Genomic DNA, 20,893 nt, shown 5'->3' on the forward strand with positions numbered 1-20,893 from the left:
TAAAGATAGATGTACATATCACCCATACCATATAAGCTATTAATAACTGTGTGTGTATGACATCGGAAACACCAAACATTCACATGATTGCATATGCATATTTAAGTTTTATTTTAACTTTCTCGGTGGAAAGTTTTAAGTATGTGTTGTATCACGTGTTGGTATTATTGGGAATTCAGAAGAACTACACGATGTAAATATATTTTGTATGATATGATATTTTAATCGGATGTTATTTAAGTCACACAACTTATTTGGCATAGTTAATTTAGATATAAATAAGAAACATATTTTATCCATGCCAAGTAGAATATATCTGGTGGTTACAAGGTAGAAATCCGTCTTTTTGCGCTTTAAAACTTTAAAATAATCGCGTTTGTCGAAATGGACGTAAACGTATGGAAATTCTACTTTCGGTTTTAAAAGCAGTCCCGTTTGAAAAATAATAAATTACTTGCTAACTAGGATATAGATTAATTAATAACGTTGCACATTTTCAACTTGCATCTTTATGTATTGATTAACATGTATTTCATTTCAAGGTCAGAGGCTTTAATCTGAACTCAGACAGCAGTACATCGCATATCTTAAAGGGAGCTAAACAAGGATTTCCTTTAAGGGGGAATACATGTCATCGGGAGATAAAACAAACTGTTAGTGTAACACTATTACATCTGATAGGAAGACCCCAGGGGCGCTTTGATATTTTGTAAACTTAAAATGGTAAAGGCTCATAGTCAGAGGTGTACTATTTGGAAAATAACATCGTATGGCGGTTTCCTACTAGTTTCAAGAGTGTTAAGAGTGTAAAAAAAAATCATTGTTGCTCATGAAAAGTATTGAGATCTATATCTTCTTTAAATGCCTTGGCCTCCGGCTAAGCCACTGATTGACATGGTTCAATGAACTTGTAAATATATTCAAACTGTTGTCGTTATTTATCGCGTTTAAGCTCCGTTCTGATAAATAACCTTACCTGTCGGCTGTCGTTATGTTCAACATTAAACGTTTCGATTGAAAGTTGTGAAAATTTACAATACCAACTGTTTATAATTTGAATTCGGAATAAAAACACAACGTGAACATGGTTTGCAGTTAATCGTTTTCACTATTTGTTATCGTATATTTGATAAAAACAAACACGTCTATTTTTTAAATAAGTTGTATTGCGTCTGTGATAAGTTATAAAATAACCTTAGACATCTAAGCTTTGCAAAATCATTGCACTGTGTCTATCATTTCATTTTTGTTGTGCACCAGTTCACAATATTGCAAATTTACAAAGTCCGTCTTTGTCGAACAGGCATTCATGACCGGGTTTAAAATTATATTTACAATTAAGGACATCGCTGGAATCAGATTTCATGTTTAAACCTTAAAATCTAAATACACATACTGAAACATAATTTCTGGGTCAATAAGATTCACTACAAATATGCGCTAGTGTGCACACAATACTTAAGATGTAGTTCTTGACAACTCTGGTCGTTATCATAAACAAAACCATCATCGAAGATGATGTCTCAAGTGGAAGTATGCGTAGTTATCAATTCCCTTATTGGGGTTATATATGTGAAAACTGTATACTTGTACAAAACCTCTTAATTACACTGCATATTGTATTCACCAAAATTTAATTTAAATTGTAAACCAAAATCTCACATGTATGTAGATACACCCCATTTTCTTCACTGTGATTTCCCTTCGGCTTCAACTGATGTCGGTTTCTATTGTTGAATCGATCATGAAACTCTCCCAGTTATGTGGTTTAAACGGGTGTTTTATGCAGTTTACGCTGTTTCCTTAATTGTCGTAAGCACGTTTCCTTCTTTCAAGCACATTTGGTTCACAACTCTTTCATTTACACTGTGTTTTTTTAATATACGAAACTTTAAAGGCTTGGTTTTGATATTCAGAATGGCCCACACACAAAATTTCAAGCCCAACGAACACTCAAAATCAACGAATATTCCGTAAAATATGTCGTCATTGCTCTATGTTCCTTATAGCAATAACCAACATTTCAACGCTATATGTGGTATGGTAGCAGAGATTTAACGAGATACAAAATGCTTATTTTTATTTGTTGTGTGACAATATATTCCATGTAAATTTCCCGCTACGACATCCGGACATTTACGAGCGAACGCGAGATTGGCTTCGGGCAGCGTCGGTCGGAAGCACGACGTAGTTCTAATAAGCTTACCGAAGCCAATTTAGCGTATTAACTTTTTCATTAACCGGCGTTTAAAAACTTGATTAAAAGCTACGACACTCGGACAATGTCTAAGCATATAAAGTATTTAGTACACTGAACGAGTTCATTCGTATATAAAGTATTTAATACACTGAACGTGTTCAATAAGTCATAATTTTATATTTACATACTTGCGTGTGAATGAGATCGTTAAAGACACATATTGAACTAATGTTTTCAGAGGTCCTTATAATTAGTATTCAGCATATGTAACACAGCTTTGTAAAAATGGTATTTTGAACCACTTTTGGGATTTCCTCTTCAAACACTTGTATGTTTCGAAAGTATTTCATGAGCACGCATAGGAATTTAGGTCAGCCTCTGTACTTGTTCAAAGCCCAAGTTTAAAGCATTGACCACTCTTGTGTTGTAAGTATAGATATGATCATATTATGTTTGTGTTGGGTTTTATGTATTGTCACGTATTATAAAGGCAAATAGGGAATTTTCTTTTAATAGAAGACGAATTAGCGGTAGGTATATTTTGTTACGGTGTCTTGTGTTGCATTATTACTATGCATTATGTGGTGTGATCATTTAGCATACATGGAACGAAGAGCGAGTTTGCATCTTAAATTGATATTTAAATCACGCATATGTTTTTGAAATCAATCCTGAATACAACCTTCTATACTGTCATTTTCAGGATAATTTTTGTGTCATTGAATATCCGGAAACGAAACTTGTAAGCCTGGCCCCGTGATGTCATGGGCAGATCCTTTCCATCCAACAGACTCCAAGGAGATGACAAAAACTATCGTAGCGGATAGTTCTGAGAAAACCATGATTGAATCCAACGAGATGGCAGAAACTATCGAAGCGGATAGCTCTGGGAACACCATGATTGAATGGTCAGGACAAGTAAGAAGTATGAACAGCAGGCCTGCTGAAAAAGGTACAAATAATGGTGCTAATGGTTCGGCCTACATCACATATATGGCTAAAGTTCAAATGCAGTTTACTTTTATAACAATTTTGCTTGGTATTATGATTATGTTGAAGACCCTTAATCAAAGTGTCATGGTTTGGTACACCTAATGCTCGATAAACGGCCACCGGAAAAACTTTGCGAAACCGAAATTTCGCAAACTTAAGTACCCTTTTTCTTAAAGATTTGCTACTTTGAGACATAGTATGCGATAAAAGTCTTATCGTTGATTAATAATTGGTTATTTCCACTCAAAAAACACGTTTTCTTCACTATGAAGTTTATAAGCAAAGTTGGGGTTCCCATGGGATTTTTGCATTTTCCCATGGGATTTTCGATTTTCCAATGGGATTTTTTCTCCCATGGGATTTTTTTCTCCCATAATTTGCAAATGGGAGAAAAATCCCATGGGATTTTGAACATTTTAAAAAACGTGTTTTATTTGCGTTTGCAAGTATTTTAACGTTATTTAAGGACTGTATATTGGTTTTATGCCAATTATATATATAAATATAAAGTAATAAAAAAATCCCATTTTAAAATGGGAGAAAAAAATCCCATGTTTTTTTTCTTATTTTGAGAGATTTATTCATGAAACTTTCAGAAACATCATATTTTATGAAATGATGAACAACTACGATATTTAAATGCGTTTAGTCGTGTTTAAAAAAATTCCCATGGGATTTTTTCCAATGGGATTTTTCAGTTTCGTAAGCCGAATAAGTTTCTTAATTCGAAAAACAACAATAAAAGAAATAATAATTATAATTTTGAATAATAAATTGAATAATATAAATAACATGAATATTTTTAAAATGAGTTACAATTAAAGGTTTATGCTAGTAGAACTTATCATTTCTTGTTCGAGCAGATGGTTGAGTCCAATTGGTGAGTATGCCAGCTTAGAACCAGTATAAATGCATCGCAGACAGACAACGCTGTCATACTGTACACACCGCTGAGTAACACTCTTTATTGCATTTCATTTTGCAACAGAAAATGAACTCCGTAGTATAATTGATCTTATATATGCCCTCTGCTTTTGAAAGCGTACAACACATTAACATAACAATAAGTCCATGCCAAAAACTATGTGCAAATTCCATTCAAAGCTATATACACATTATAAAGGTCAGATGACCCGCGTCATGCGAAAATGGGTCTTATGTCATATGCGGCCAAAGTTGGTCCATCCTAGCTTGTCCAACCGCGCAGTCTGGTCAGGTTTTACGCTGACTGATATATAAAGTCAAGCCATGATTCGTAGCTCCAAACTCGGTAGCTCCTGTGCGAAACATTCACCGGAAACGACGGCACCGAGACGGGCGCTCGAACTTTGCGGATGCGCGTTATATTTTATATATAATAGCGCGATGTGTTTTTTCTTGCCTCAAATTAGTAAGCCCAATCAGCGTTTTATTGTGTTCTTTGCTTCTACTATTAACAAGAACTTCAACCGATACGAACATGAATTTTATTTTAATATGTTTATTTAATGCTCGGAAAACTCATTGTATATTTAGACTACTACTTATAAAACAAAGTCGGGTTTTCAACATCTGTTTTCGGCATATAAATTGTTATTCCAAACCAGATTTTACGCACTTTACTGTACAAAATACCGTTAGGGCCACCGTGGTTACTCATTAAAATCCAGAGGGCGAGAATGCGAAAACGCGAAAGTACGATGACGACAGTGCGACAATACGATAGCGACAATGCGTTCGTACGATTGCGAAAACGCGCTAGTACGATGACGACAATGCGACAGTGCGACAATACAATGGCGGCAGTGCGATAGTACGGGGGCGACAATGCGATAGTCATATCGTACTGTCGCCGTGGTATCATCGCAATGTCGCCATCGTTCTATCGCATTGTCGCCATCGTATTGTCGCACTGTCGCCATCGCATTTTCGAATTGCCGCCATCATACTATCGTATATCGCATTGGCACCATCGTACTATCGCACTGTCGGCTATCGCCATCGTATTGTCGCACTGTCGTCATCGTTTGTTCGCACTGTCGTCATCGTATTATCGCACTATCGAACTGTAGTATTGTCGCCATCGTACTATCTCACTGTCGCCATCGTATTGTCGCACTGTCGTCATCGCACTGTCTGATTGTCGTCATCGTATTATCGCGTTCTCGCATTGTCGCCATCGTACTATCGCATTGTCGCCATTGTATTGTTACCCTGTCATTATCGTATTGTCACATTGTCGCCATCGTACAATCGCGTTCTCGCGTTCTCGCCCTCTGGATTTTAATGTGTTACCACGATGGCACTAACGGTATTCCGTAATACTGCTAAAGCACAGTATGATTAGGTCACTCCCAATGCTCAAATCTCTATGTCTATTTTAGTAACAACACATGTCTATGGAAGGATATTTAGGTAAAAGTTACATCATTCGTGGTGAATATTTACATTATGACTGATGCTTATTCTAATTTGCTTTATGACAATTCCAACATGCTTGTTGTCTATTCGTTTATACTTGATGATTGCTGCAACATTACATCATTCATGATGAATATTTACATTATGCGTGATGTTTATTCTAACATGTTTCATGACAGTTCCAACATGCTTGTTCTCTATCGGTTATACTTGATGATTGTTTCAACATGCTTGGTGACTATCCAATGTTTGTGTGTTCATTATTCCTGAAACCAGTCATAATCGGTTTTGCCACTAAGCGTCATTAACAACGGCAGTTAGCAACAGGCAGTAAGCAGAATGCAAGTTACTAAATTATGACAACAGGTGGCGCGAGTTTATTTTCCGTATGTTTAAAAAATTTATGTAAAAAAAGCGAAAACATCCGAATCATTTTGACTAGTAAACTGAATAAGCTGAATTAGTTCACTTCGTTATATAATCTCCATTAAACTAAATACGTTCATTATTGCCATGAAGGCCAGTAGGTTTACACAATGAATTGACTGCCGTGAATGTTTTTGATATTTGTAAGATGCAATTGGCACTCAAGAAATTATACATGTATTTTATTCAGGACATAACGGGGCTGATGTGTTGGAATTGTGGCCCTTCCCTAGTCCAAATAATTACAGTAGACGTAATCTACCGATGTGCATTGCATATCGACCTCATATTTATAAAGTAGCCCAAACCCCCATTGCCACAGACCTGTGCGTGAAACTTTCAGATTTCTCTAGTCTGTTTACCATGCTATAATTACAATTTCTATAAACACATATTTATCATTTTATGACTATATAATGTATGTGGTATAAAGAGAAACCTGAAAGTTACAAGTACTCGTGTCTAGTACTGTACAACTATTGTACTCCTCGTTGAGAAAACAACTACTTCATCTACATGTATTAAAATATCATAAAACATAATTTTTTTAATCAAGTTGGAAAAAATCAATAAATAAATGTCATATAAACAGGTTTGTCATGAACGTTGACGTCGCTCTTGGTTACCAGAAAAATTCCAACGCACGGATTTCAACCGTCATTGTTTACAATCAATTAAAGTACTTGAATTTGTATAGTGTTTTTTAAAAGTGTCCAGCTACAGGTGGTTAGCGTGTGGCTATAATACTAATTAGTGAAAACATATTTTGGAATGATAAGTAATCATATTATAACGAAAAATCAACTTTTCTTAAAAAAAATAAGTTAAATATATATTCAACAAGGTATCCAACTCGAAATCATCCGAAAACGGGATGCATCGTTTTAAACAGCCATTACTTCATCAATTTTGCAGCGATTTTCCCGATCTTGGTCTTATTCAACGCAGAAATAAATTTCCTTTCTGGAAATGTATATGTCTTGCAATATTTTTACAAATACTGGGTCAACTTTTAAGAAATAACACGATACACAACTCGCGTGACCCAGCTGTGATCGATCAGACAGTATTCATGACTGAAATCTTCACGGGGAAAAGGGCATCTTCCCTGCAAAGTTCACGAACCTCGATACCATAATTCAAAAAAACGTATGAAAAAAACATTCTTACCGTGCTTGCCGTAGCATTATGCATCAAAACTAACTGTCCAGCGCATTTTCAAACCTTTGTTTACATACATTTCAACCAACTGACATTTTAAACACAAGAGTGATTTCATTGCTCCAATGCGGAGTTGTGTCTTTACAACTGGAGATTTCATTCATAAATACGGTCTGATCGATCCCAACTGGGTCAAGCGAATTATGTATGGCGTTATTTCTTAAAATTTGACCCAGCATGTGTAGAAATATAACAATATATATACATTTCCTAAAAGGAAATTCATTTCTGCGTTGAATAAGACCGGGTCATGAAAATCGCTGCAAAATTTATTTAGTAATGGCTGCTCAAAACGCTGCACCCCGTTTTCGGATTTTTTCGAGTTGGATACCTTGTTATATATAAAACGATAGTGATTTTTTTTTATAGAATTTTTTTTTTTCGTTTTAATATGATTATTTATCATTCAAAAAGATGTTTTCACTAATTATTATCATATCCACACGCTAACCACCTGTGTGTCCAGCACGTGTGCCGGGAGAACAGGGCTTAATGTATTTTTTGTTAAGCTCTATAATATTTATATCCAATCTGTATGAAAAAATGTCGGTGAACATTATTCCGGTGTTAATTTTTGAAAATATTGAGGCATTCGTTAATTATGGATCTAAACGGAACATTAATCCGCAAAAAAAAACGGGCATATTGCATATTAGATCGGACACATGAAATTATTTCGAAAGAAAGCAATAAGAGTTTCAATTCTACATAAGTAAGTCTCGATGTGCACGATTACGCTCTTACTGCTCGTAAATATTTGACTCTTGGCAAATACCTAGTGTTTTATTTTGCTTAATCTAAATTGTGTCATGCATCTATATGTACTTAAAGCAGCATGACCAACAGCTCTTTCATATGTGAAAGAGATTGACACGAAATACCTACCCATCTATAATAAAGTTTATATGTGCACTTCAATATTATAGTTTTATAGCATTTTATGTGGTGCAATATAAAAGTACTCTAGTAAATTTGAAATTATGTAATCGATTTCCTCTCAACATACATGCAAAGTTCCAGATAACTTTTTCAGCAAAATCTTGGTTTACACTCTATAATAATCCAGCCTTAAAGTCTCTTATTAATTCTTTTTTTTCAGGTAAATATAGTTTTTGGCACATCCGCATTTAGGTCTATAGTCTAAGAAGAGCTCATGACAATTGCCGGGTTACAGAAGACTTTTTGCGATAAAAGGACCAGATAATGGAAAACGTTCGGCTTTTCGACTGTTGTAAAGATGGTCTGTTATTCATAATAACGTTAAAGTGCGGTTGATTGTCATAATTGTAATGACGGCCTAGACGAGTGGGAACTCATTGATAAAATGTTTACATTATATGCATTGATATTGAGTTTTACGCATGATCACACATTTTGAATTCTTATTTTATTTTTCCAATGTGTAACCGTACGCACAGAATTTAAGTCTACTTTTTTACTAAATTTAGTTCAATTTTTTACGACTTTAAGCGTCTTATCTGGAGCTCTGCATACATGCATTAGTAGCATATATTGAAATATATCCATAGACTTTCTTTGGTTATTGAAGGTAAATTACTGTACAAAAATTATGGTTAGTCATTAACCAAAAATAAGTTAAGTCTACAAACACGCGGTTAATTTCGGTTCAGTAGCAAATATCTTACAAAGGTGCGCAACTTCTCCTATAACATAAAATTTCCGTTATACGCCGTAAATTTCCGTAGTCCTCCGTAGCATTTCGGAATGACTGTCAATTGACATCATTGTATCATGCATGATAGTATGTTGCTTTGTGCTTGAGAAAATGAAATATCCCATGGGAAAATACAAAAATCCCATTTGCAAATAAAGTTCATAGTGAAGAAAACGCATTTAACAAGCAAAAATAACCAATTATTAATCACAAGTTAGACTTTTATCTTATACATTATCACAAAAAAGCAAACCTTCAAGAAAAAGGGTACTTAAGTTTGCGAAATTTCGGTTTCGCAAAGTTTTTTTCCGGTGGCCGTTGATACTCAAAATTACAAATAATGTTGCTACATAATGCGTAAAGAAAGTTAAGGATACTTTAGTCGCGTTACAAACCGATGATCCATTTTAATTGACGTGTCGTGTTTTAATAGCCAGCAAATCTTCTTAAAATTTATTAAAAGCCAGATTGAACAAATATAACACACTAGCTATTTTAATTTTCCAAAAACAAAACACAAATCGTACGGTTTTCATTGAATTTAAAAGTTTCTTTTTTTTGTACTTCGATTTAAAACAGTTTAAACGTTCCAGAAACTACTCATCATCACCGTCCATCAACACTTTTAATGACACATCATTGCTCATTTGATAAAATTATCTAAACATGCAGTAATTTTCTTGGTTCATGTTAATATGTTTAAACACGTTTGTTAAAGACGTGTGTGTTCGAACCAAAAGCAGCCGCGTATTGAAATTACTGGTTTTATGTTCAGTATAATAACGCGCATAACCTTCCGGTTTTGCATTTGCATATCTCGGTCCTCGTTAATGGTAGGGAAAAAATCTTCCAGAAACATAAAAACAGTTAATTTTTCTCCTCAGATTTAACTTATCATTTTCTTATTCAGGCCTACATTCTCCAACAAGAAAAACTTCTTTGGTACCCGGAATGAAGCATGCAGTTGGCCCGTGTGTTAACATCCCGTCTCAACAATAAGACGTTTTTCTATAAAGACTGGTTTGAACGAAGCATTAAATATGTCGACCAATTATATGACTACAGAATTAAGGATTTCTACTCTTTTGATAATATATGCTACATATACGGAATACCTTCAAATAATTTTCTGAAGTACTACACACTTATCAAAAGCATACCCATACATATTAAATCTGAAATCAATACAAATAATACACCATGTATTCAAACAACATTTGTAGAAAACATACTTGGAAGAAAAAACAAAACAAATAAAATATTTTACACACTACAAATTAAAAACCCTACAGAAAACTCCAAAATCCAAAATAAATGGCAAGTCCTTTTTGAAGAAAATGAACTTAATTGGAAACACATATTTACCATGCCATATAAAGCAACTATTGAAAGCACACTGAGAAATTTTCAATATAAATACATCCATTGAATTATAGCTACAAATAAATATCTCTTTAAATGCAAATTATCTAACTCAAATCTGTGTGACTTCTGCAGTGAAAACATTGAAACTATAGAACATCTTTTTTGGGAGTGCAAACACATCCAGCCTATTTGGAATCAATTAATATTTTTTCTTGAACAACATCAACTTAACGTTAAACTATCTTTCTTAAATGTAAGTTTCGGAATTAACTCATTGAAATCAATAGACTGTAATAATATTGTGAATTTTATGGTTATATTGATGAAATATTTTATCTTAAACATGAAGTACAAAAAACAAGTACCAAATTTTAATTGCTTTGTCCATAGTCTTAAACTAAAAATCCAGATTGAGAAAGAAATAGCCCTCAGTAATGACACATTACAAATCTTTGAACAAAAATGGAATCGGATTAAATTCTCATAATGTTTTGTCCACTTATATACATTTCACCCTAATGTTAGTTTATCCCTCTAAAATAGTTTTGTTTATTTATTTTTTTATTTTTTTATTTTTTAATCTGACAAGATCATTGTGAATATAAAACAAAAAACACAAGTCCAGTATGCTTTCTTCCGACTTTATACAACTCATCATTTTTCATAACTATTACTCGGTTGTGCTTTTCTTTTCTCTCTAAAAAAATAAATATATATTAGCATATCTTGTAAAACATGTCTGAACTTTATTGCTTTGTATATCACTATATTGTATGATCATATACATGTTTACATTGTATGTATGATGTTGAATAAAAAAAAAAAAACATCCCGTCTCCTTGTGACGACATTCCCTCCGACATTCCACCATCAAAAAAACGAAAAATTGCTGGAAATAACCACTTTGGAATGGTAACTGACAAATCGATGATGCCTCTTTAACTACCAAATGAACTCATAGCAGACTCAAAACATATTTCGATGACTAGTTTTGATTTCAGTTTTATTTGGTCATAACATCTGTAATGATGCGTACCTTATGTTTTATGTTTTTTAATCAACCGAATGATACAATATACTCTAACAAGAATATTAAGCAATAATACAATTATTCATCGATTTCATGTTTTAGATCAACACACATATCACGAGAACCGGCATGACTCTTTTTGTAGTGTAACATGTATGCATATATTCAAAGACTTGCTTTTGATGCGACTATTATTTTTTATGTCGAAAACGATAAACGTTTACCTGGAAACCATGTCATATTTGAATAATTATGTTTATTTTAGAGTGACGAAATTAGAAGCACGTAATTCCATCAAAATGTGTCGTTTTCTAGAAGGTATCGGTATCAACTGGAAGGATATTATATTTCGACGACAGTTATATATATTGGCTGAAAAGTTTTTAAACATAGCATTCAGAAAATACAAATACAAAGTTAATGTGTTTATCTTTGGAAGCCAGTCAGAAGGGACAACAACACGAGGTCTTCACTCAGACACTGATTATCTATACGCCGTTCCGTTACAAACATTTTGCTTGGTTGTAAATCACACGCATGTAAAGTTATTAAGAAACCACGACACTCCGCCTCAACATTACTATCTACAAGTACTATGTGATGTGTCTGATAAAATGTCAAAGACAGAAACTTATTTAAGCGAAAGATATGTTTACAGTGTTTTGCAAACTGGTGAAAGAGTGCTAAGATTCGACCATGTATGGGATCTCATATTAACAGCGCAGAGTATGTAAGCTCCTATCTTGAGTTTTAATGGACCTGCAATCACAAACAGCGGCAATGCCAAAACAACTAAACAACTAAGACCAAAGGTCCAGAAAAAGGCATCCATATTATTGGCGAGGATCCCAAAGCAGCCACAAATGACACTGTAATTGCATACTACGTGCATGGTTTACAGGAAGAGATGAACAATTTTTTCTCTCGAAAACGATCTTACAACTGGCCTTCGCCTGATCATCTTGAAGCTGCAAAACAATGTGCAAATTTTCTTGTTCCATCGGGTCACCATTTTATAGACGAAAAGATTGCCATGTGGAAATTATCGCCTAATTTAATCGAACGCATTCTCATGTTTAGCCTTAACTGCACACAACTGAAATGTTACGTCTTATTGAAAATGGTTAACAAGGCAATATTTCAATCTAAAGTCACAAGCGCATTGACAAGTTTTCATTGCAAAACAATTCCCCTTTTTACCATAGAAAAAACACAAACGGTGTTATGGAACGAGGAAAACCTAATACATCTAGTGAAACTTTGTTTGTGCTCTTTAAAAAGATTTTTAAAAGTTGGCGTATTACCACACTTCATAATACAAGGCGTGAATTTATTCGACGGAAAGCTTACTTTCACAGAATGTCGACGCTTGTACGCAAATGTTTCGCAGATGATGAAACACAATCTTAAGCAAATTTGGCTCATGGATATTGACGGTCTTGACATATTTGGCACTCGAACTATTCCTAACAATTGGCGTACGATTCGCCTTCAGGCTAAACCATATCCACATGTTGCTGAAATAATGTTATGTTCGCTTACTTCATTTTTTGTAATGCTTGTTTATCCGAGATATGACAGAATCACACCCTGTCATTTCATAACTCAAGCGTTGGGTACCATTCTCGAAAACTACAACACTGGTGATAAAGTTGACAAGAGATTAGCAAATGGAATGACAGAACAACTGTTATTAGATTTAGCAAATACAGTATCATCCATGTACATTCAAAAAAGAAAATTCATACACTATTCAATTTTCGCGAGTTATCGTACTTCTTTGAATATTGATTTAACCACCTGTCGGTTAAAGATGGCATCGATGTTGTACTGCGGAGGCAATATAAAAGCAGCAATTGTGCTATTAGAAGATCTTGAACGTTGATTCACTAACGATGTAAAAGAATTGTGCCAGTGTTTCTATAGCGCCTAATTATATGACGTTCCGCCAACTTATTCAAAATAAGTAAAACAATATAATTCCTCATTGTGTGTGTCATTCACCGCAAAGGATGCATATTGTATGGCCTCATTTTTAGTACATGAATATTGCAAAATTTTGATTGAAAAACAAGACAGACACATATATCGACAAACGCAGACGTGATGTATATTCAATGAGTGCTCGTCCGTTTTTATATTATTTGCAATATCTGTCTTATGGAGCTCTGGAATTAAGGGAAGAACAATTATATGTATTCGCAATTTAGTAAATTTAATAAAAGTTACTAACATTTAAGCTAATCTTCCTTCGACCGTTGCCGAATATAAAAAATTGGCTGGCTGTTCAAGGGATTATATTGCTCATCATTTTGAGAAAGCCATTTAATTACTTGGCCATTGCTTTGAAATGGAGGGTGACCTTGAATCGGCAATGCATGCCTATTGGCATTCACATAACAAGTATCAGGAAAAGAGTGCTGCTAGATGGCACATTCGAAGTCTTATCAATTATGAATTAAAGGCGAAGGTTCGTCGTTATGATGATTAACTTGATCTAAGCGAGAAAGTATTGTAGAATATTCTTCTTGCGATTTGATTTTATATTAATTTGGTAGATATACTAAATTCCAAATGTGTTCAATGGTAGCTTACCTGTGTTATATAATATATTGGTATGTGATGGCACATTATAATTGGTTAGAGTAAATTTAGATTTTCTCATAAAAATATTATAAGCAATCACGAATGTACAGTTGTGTCATTTTGAAATAATGTTGGTTTCAGAAATAATTAAGTATACTCAAAAACACAAAACTGTTGATGTACTATGTAAGTAAGAACTCATCTTCGGGACTATTTGCTATGCTCAAATTTGAACACATATTGGTATGCTGCCCTGTCGTTAAAATGTATTTCCATTATAGTATATAATTTCTGATTTTAGATCAAGTTGCTGTTGTTATTTGACGTATCCGCACATAAACAACTTCGCCCTACATAATGTCCAGTGTTTATATTTACTGTTTCTGTATGTTTGATAATGTTTTCCGTTAAAGTGCAGTTTCTCAAATCAAACAATACACATTTGAATCATCTAGAAATTGATTTTAAGGATATTATATCGTTTAAAACGTAGTATTGTTTTCAATTTAAAAAAATGGTATATTCGTTTGCACTGAATGTTTCTTTTATATGCGCCACAAATACGCAATACAAATTTGAGTCCACCGTAAATTATTTAGATGATATAGTTTTTCAACATACAATTTAAAAAAAACATCAATGTATGAATAATTTGTTTGCAAAATACATTAATACTGAAACATGCACTCAACATTAAACTGAAAAAATATTAATAATGTGTGTTTCAATGTATTGAAATCTTTGAAATAAGACAATATAAAAAGGTGCATATGTTTAGGGGTAAATGAGTTGACGGATGTTTATCTGTTTTTATAATTTGCCCATGTTATGCTTTGTCATGCAAACATCTTTCGCTTTTAGTAATATTCAAATTTGATTGACCTTTTACAGACAGTGAATGCAACTACACTTGTTAATCAATTGAATGCGGTAAAGAAAGTTGATATATTTTTTTATATGTTTTAAAGCCTTTCTTTATAAAGTGCAGATTAGATGCTATGTATTGTTCATATCATATTTATTTAAGTTATTAACTAACATCCTTTGCAAAAAAGTCCTGTTAGAAATTTCAGAGTACAGGTTAAAAGGAACTTATTAGTTTTAATAGAATGCATCATGCCTTTAAATTTAAAAGTTCAAAGTGCTGTAAATTGCTGTAAATTGAACAAATAAACAAATCCCTACTTAAAAGCAAAAGCAAATTCCAAAACATCAACATAATGCATTTTCAGAAACGTATATTATACATTTACTTATATGAACTGTTTTCATGGAGAAAAGGTATATACTATAAGAGTGAATATTCAATTGCTTGATATAATGTACTATTTTGTTTTATAGTATTATACTGTTCATCTGTTGAGTCGCGGTACTTAATCTTATTCTCGGAAATAAAACATCAAAACACAACTTACCGATTAAATGAATTAGTTTGTATTTAACCCCATCATAATGTTTATCAGTAATGATAAAAATAGCATAAAATTAACAAAGAAAACGAAACAACGCTGAAAAATACGAATGGCTATCGGCCATTATAGTCCTAGTTCTAACATCACTTGAGTCGCGGTAATTAGGTCGAACATGTTAAACATAACATAATTGAGGTTATTTTACACTAAAATTTCAAATTCATTACCATATTCATTGCAAAGGGATATCAATGTTTAAATGTTATAGTTTTTCAAGTTTATTCATACATTTTATTGTTTTATTTGATTAAACAGTGTGTGTCATTCATTCTTCAGCAGAACAGTGAATGCACAAAATGTGCTGTCTCTTCTCAGGACCCTAACATCACAGCAGTATGTCAAGTTGAACCAGTGTCTGCCTTTTGTAGATTATTTCTGTCATATGGCTTCTTGTCTCTGAATTGTTTCATTTTCTGAAAATAATCAAAAAGATCTGGTTACTTATCTTTCATTGATTGTCATTGTTTACATTGTAAATACTTTTGTATTCACAAGTTTAAATGAAAGTGTTGAGCCTGACCTATTAACAAAACTGATAGGAATTACGTTTTGTTAACCGTTTTATAAAGTGAGTTGTCTGACCTAATTGATAGGCAGACAAACTTGTAAACATTGATGAAAAGGTTTACAAATACCGATTTTTTTCTGATTTTTTTTACTAGATTTTTATTAAAAATGTATACATAACGAAGAAAATGAACAAACTTACCAGTATTCCACTCATTTTCACCCAGAAAATAGTATTTCAATGAAAAACGAAAGTAAGTCTGCTTGTTGACAATGTAAACATTGGCTAGGTGGCGCACAACGAAATACCGCGAGATAAGTGATACCGCGAGTCAAGTGGTGTTGAGGATCGGAAGTAATGTTTGATAACTTGATTATCTTATTAGATTGATCTTTAAGAGTCTCCTCTTGAATGTTTAGCAAATGATGTATTTTAAATTGGCAGATTACATGTACCTTTATACTATTAATTTATATAACATTAAATTCCATAAATTAACGTCCTGCTAATGTAATGCATGCTCCGTGATCTTTATGATGTTACAAATGGCATACTATTGTGAAAATTGTAACATTAAAAAAGGATGAGCTTATAAGAAATTCCTTTATTAATCCCCTGTCATTATACTTTTTGCACAATTTTCACCCATTTTAGTCTTATATTGTGCAATGGACTTTGAAATAAACAAAGTAGATAAGTCGAATTCAATTCGTCAGCGACTATTTAACTTCTTAACTGTAACCCTAATTTAACTTAAACTCAAGCTTCTATTTTCGCACGTCGAACTTTGCTAAATGTATTTGCTTGTATTAATTTTCGACGGTTTTGTGTGCGACTTTTTTGCAATACATGCTATCTCTGATAAAGTAATCTTTATCGTATGACTTTTAATAAGCTGCTTTAATAAATATTTGATCCCGTACTGCCTTATCATCGACTAAATTGCTGCTGCCCTTATTTGATGTCAACTCTTTTATATACATGCATATTTCATAATTAAAACGATTTATACTGATTGATACTGTCAAAGAAATAAATAAGTCAATCTCCTGATCACCTTCTCCAAATAATGACCTAATTCTTTTTTTTTGTTGGATCATTTGTTTTGTGAAAAGTTGTTTGTGAACTATCCGATCACCTGTTGTCACAATACATGCATCATGTATTATGTGACCTGTGAACAAAATAAAGAACTGATCTGTTCTGTTCTGTACTACATTCGGTTTGCTTTGTGTTTATTTTTTTCAGAGTCTTAAAGATAGGAAATACAAAGATATAGAGTATTATTATATGTTTGTTAAAGTCCGCATGATAAAACATATGTTTTAAAATATGTATAAAAGAACAAAGTTATGTGTTGGTACATTATTTTTTATCCTCATTCTTAAAACAATTAGAGTCGCCGTGGTGTAATGGATATGGTGTCCGCCTAGCGACCGGGAGGTCATGGGTTCGATCCCCACCGTGGGAGCGTTCTTTAGATCTTTCCCAAAGACACCAAGTACTGGTTCTAGGCCTAGGAAACGGACTCGAGAGCATTTATATAAGCCTTAGGCTTTCGATGCAATCGAGCTAAAATAAATAGGTTTAAACTAAAACAATTAGATAAATGTTTTTGCTTTTTTATTCTATATGTAACAATATCGTTGTGCTTGTTATGGTTTGTTCGTGTATGTTTTGTTAGTCTTAAAAACAAACGGAGATGAATACAATGCTGGATATTCTGCAGTAAGCGAGATTTACGTTAAAGTCGATTTGCATAATTATTCTTTTTGAACGAGCATTTAGTTAATGCGATAATTTTGTTTGGATGTTTCATAAACTAAGAGGGTTTTCTTTATTTATTTTGAAAGTAGATGATACATCAGCAATGTTGTTCACCTGAATGCAAGAGTAATGCGATGTTGCCAGGTTTTTAAATAAAAAGCCCTTTGACCAATATTGTTTTTAACTGGATGTTACTAAGATTAGTAGTGTCGTGCTTTATAATTCATAGTGTTTATATTATAGTGTGAATTGCTGTTGTATATCGGTAATATTAATTGTTTATATGATGTAATTATATATTTATTTACATGCAGACTTTGTACTTTGCTCAGAGCTGAATTTAGTTAGCTGCAGCAGCATCATCCACTTACATAACTTTTCCTGAATGCCAATATACCAGATTCGTCAGTTCCTGCAATGTGTGGAAATGATTGATTAAGCGTCGATATTGTGTTAGCTCGTTATTATGGGGGTTTTTTTGTAATACAAATGAATATTATCAATGTATCAATATACTTGGCATTGGTAAAATATAGCTTAAGGCATACGATATACAGGCAAATCGCATGAATTCTTCGTGTGTACGATATATCCTTGTAAACTCGCTACAAAAAGGGTCAACTATGTTGATGATTTTTTTAATGAGAAACAGTATAAACAAATAATTCCTGTAAAGAATAAATACTAGTGTAACCCAGATTTCATGGGGGAAGATTAAGACTATATATGTATTTTAAATATTTAATTAGTTCACCATAAATAATATACGTTATAAACTGATACTAAAGTACATCTTGAAGGAAGAGATTTCGCAATCTAGAAATACTGATAATGCATTATTTAAAAGAATGCATAATACATGACTAGATACAACACGAATGCTAGTTCAATCTAGTGACCTAGTGACAATATTTACATTAACATAGCAGATATGGAAAAATACAATTTCACATAAAATGCATCTTCTATAAATATAAACATTACAGAACATGCAGCATAAAATTACAATACACAGAAATACATAAAACAGATAACATTTGCAATTAACATCATTACATAATCACTTACACAAATCATACAGCTCACTTACCAAAATGTGGTTCTGAATACTATCGTTCGTTCATTGGTGAAACTGTAAGTGGATTACGTGATACAGTGCAAACAAAGAATAGTGATAAAATGTTAAAATAGCAACTGTACCGAAGTTCAAACAGTACAATTTCAGGTCGAAAAATAAGAGAATAACAGGTATTAGAAATACGCGCAAACTGTGACAAATGAACCGAGCAAGAAGACAAATACTTGAACATACCTGTTTAAGAAAGATGATAAAACTAACAAATGCTGTACGTGAAATAAATGCCTGAAGAATGCGTCTTCCCGCTCTGAACTGCGTGGTCAATGTGATTTATACATCACTACACTTCTCGACGATAACTCCTCGAGGATACGTACACAAGTTATTAACCAATCAAATTAAATTTAAACTAACAACAAATTTATACTTACAATAGAAATGATCACTCGAGCGTAGAAACCAGTCTCGTTTAATTTAAAGGTGTAGTGGACTCGAACGACATAATTATTCTAAGGTATGGTAAAATACGATATGGTCACACTAGTTAGTGGCTTAGGGACTAAATTGTATATTTCCAATGAATAAATGATTTCAGATAAACACGCAAATAATGTTGTTTTAAAAGCAAGGCTGCTAAAGATGTTCCTAGACATATATCATATGGGTTCCAGTATGAATTTTGACACCATATTACGATGCATGAGCTTACCATAGATAGCCAAAGCAATGTATAGGTCAATATATGTGATTAAAATTCCATGAGTTTAAAAATTGTTCCTTGCAATTTTAAAATATATAAGTTGGACAGTTTATTGGTCCATTGTAAGAGTATTATTATGCAATCAATGTAAGTATACTGTAATACAATAAAAGGTCTCTGTATAGTTTAAGTATTTAAACATAAGTTGTTTCATCGAATAAATGTTAAGTACTAATTATGCTTATGTGACTCGTACTTTAACATGTGCAAATGTTAAATCAATGTATAAAACTACCAAGCCATATTGTAATGGCATGCTTGTTAATTATACTCATGAACTGTATGTTCATTGTTTATTGAATTAATCATCTGTGCTTAAAGGATCGATTGTCAATTATTTAAGGAATACACAACACGCGTAAATGATACTTAAATACTTAAACATGAACACATTGTTTAAACGTGACGTAGTTGTCTTATATATGTAAATGCAAATCATCGCGGGAGCGAATGGGAGGAGGAAACGTTAACATGTTTAGTTTTTTAGGCACCTCTATTTTTAAGCGAGATACTTACCAATTAAATTAAACATCTGGTTATTAATATGTATCTTAGTTTAAGTGAATTGCATTTATTTAGTTCATATTTTTATTATCACCAGAGCTACACATTTTCTGACACTAGTTGTACTAGAGTTTACATTACACATTTTCCCAACAGATTGTTTCTCAAGACAAAAAAGTGCATATACAATATGACATATAGCAAAATATAATGCAAACAGAAAAGGTGCCTTGCCTAAATATATGAGGTAATCTATATAATAAATGTCAATCACCTTCACATCATTTAGATGATGAACATTTAGTAATTTTATTCTATGCTTGTCTGTGAATTACAGGAAAATATCAGTTATTGATAGCTGGAAATTTTCTGTTTCAAATAGTGAAATTTAACTGTGAACATTATCGATACATTTTTACTGTTAAATGACGTCGTTTTCACTACGGTACGACGTCAATTTTTCAGCAAAAATACAAAAATAATCATTTGCGACCATAGAAGAAAAAGAAAATTTGTTGGATATAGTGGAATATCGGTTTTATTTCACCTATGATCATAGAAAAGGTATATTTTCAAATTAAAATAATAAAAAAGTATGGTATATATTTACATCCAAAAATACGTTTAAAAAATAATACAGGATTTCGTGATTTTTCCCATGTATTAATTGATACTCTTTTAATGGTCAACACCTATTATTATTTAGGCAATAACTAAATATTAATTATTGATTTTTCTTGCAGTTGAGTTTGGGATGTGATATAAACATTTAAGATTCATTCTGCAATGAGATGCGACCTTTGCAATATTGTAGATCAGCAAAAAAACATTTTAAAAATTCGAAATTGGTAAAGATGCAGTTTGTTAATAATCTGACTGGAGATGGGATATTTATATTTGTATCACAG

General features: G+C 32.8%; 2 protein-coding genes across 5 annotated transcripts in view; both read left to right on the forward strand.

Annotated features, from left to right (window-relative positions):
* The window catches only part of LOC127857169 (uncharacterized), an 82,298-nt gene that overhangs the window by 6,415 nt on the left and 54,990 nt on the right, over positions 1 to 20,893 (forward strand). The gene's annotated exons all lie outside the window — the stretch shown is intronic.
* On the forward strand, positions 49 to 17,229 carry LOC127857168 (uncharacterized). The gene is made up of 3 exons (XM_052393574.1): positions 49 to 193; positions 2,904 to 3,152; positions 11,576 to 17,229. Exon 3 carries the CDS (start codon positions 12,218 to 12,220, stop codon positions 13,193 to 13,195), a length of 978 nt encoding a protein of 325 aa, XP_052249534.1. The 5' UTR covers positions 49 to 193; positions 2,904 to 3,152; positions 11,576 to 12,217; the 3' UTR covers positions 13,196 to 17,229.

This window comes from Dreissena polymorpha, chromosome 14 (assembly GCF_020536995.1).
Source record: "Dreissena polymorpha isolate Duluth1 chromosome 14, UMN_Dpol_1.0, whole genome shotgun sequence".
Classification (NCBI taxonomy): Eukaryota; Metazoa; Mollusca; class Bivalvia; order Myida; family Dreissenidae; genus Dreissena; species Dreissena polymorpha.

What these genes read in the sequence shown, in the direction of transcription:
- LOC127857168 (XM_052393574.1), top strand. Translation starts at nt 12,218, where the DNA reads ATGAACAATTTTTTCTCTCGAAAACGATCTTACAACTGGCCTTCGCCT.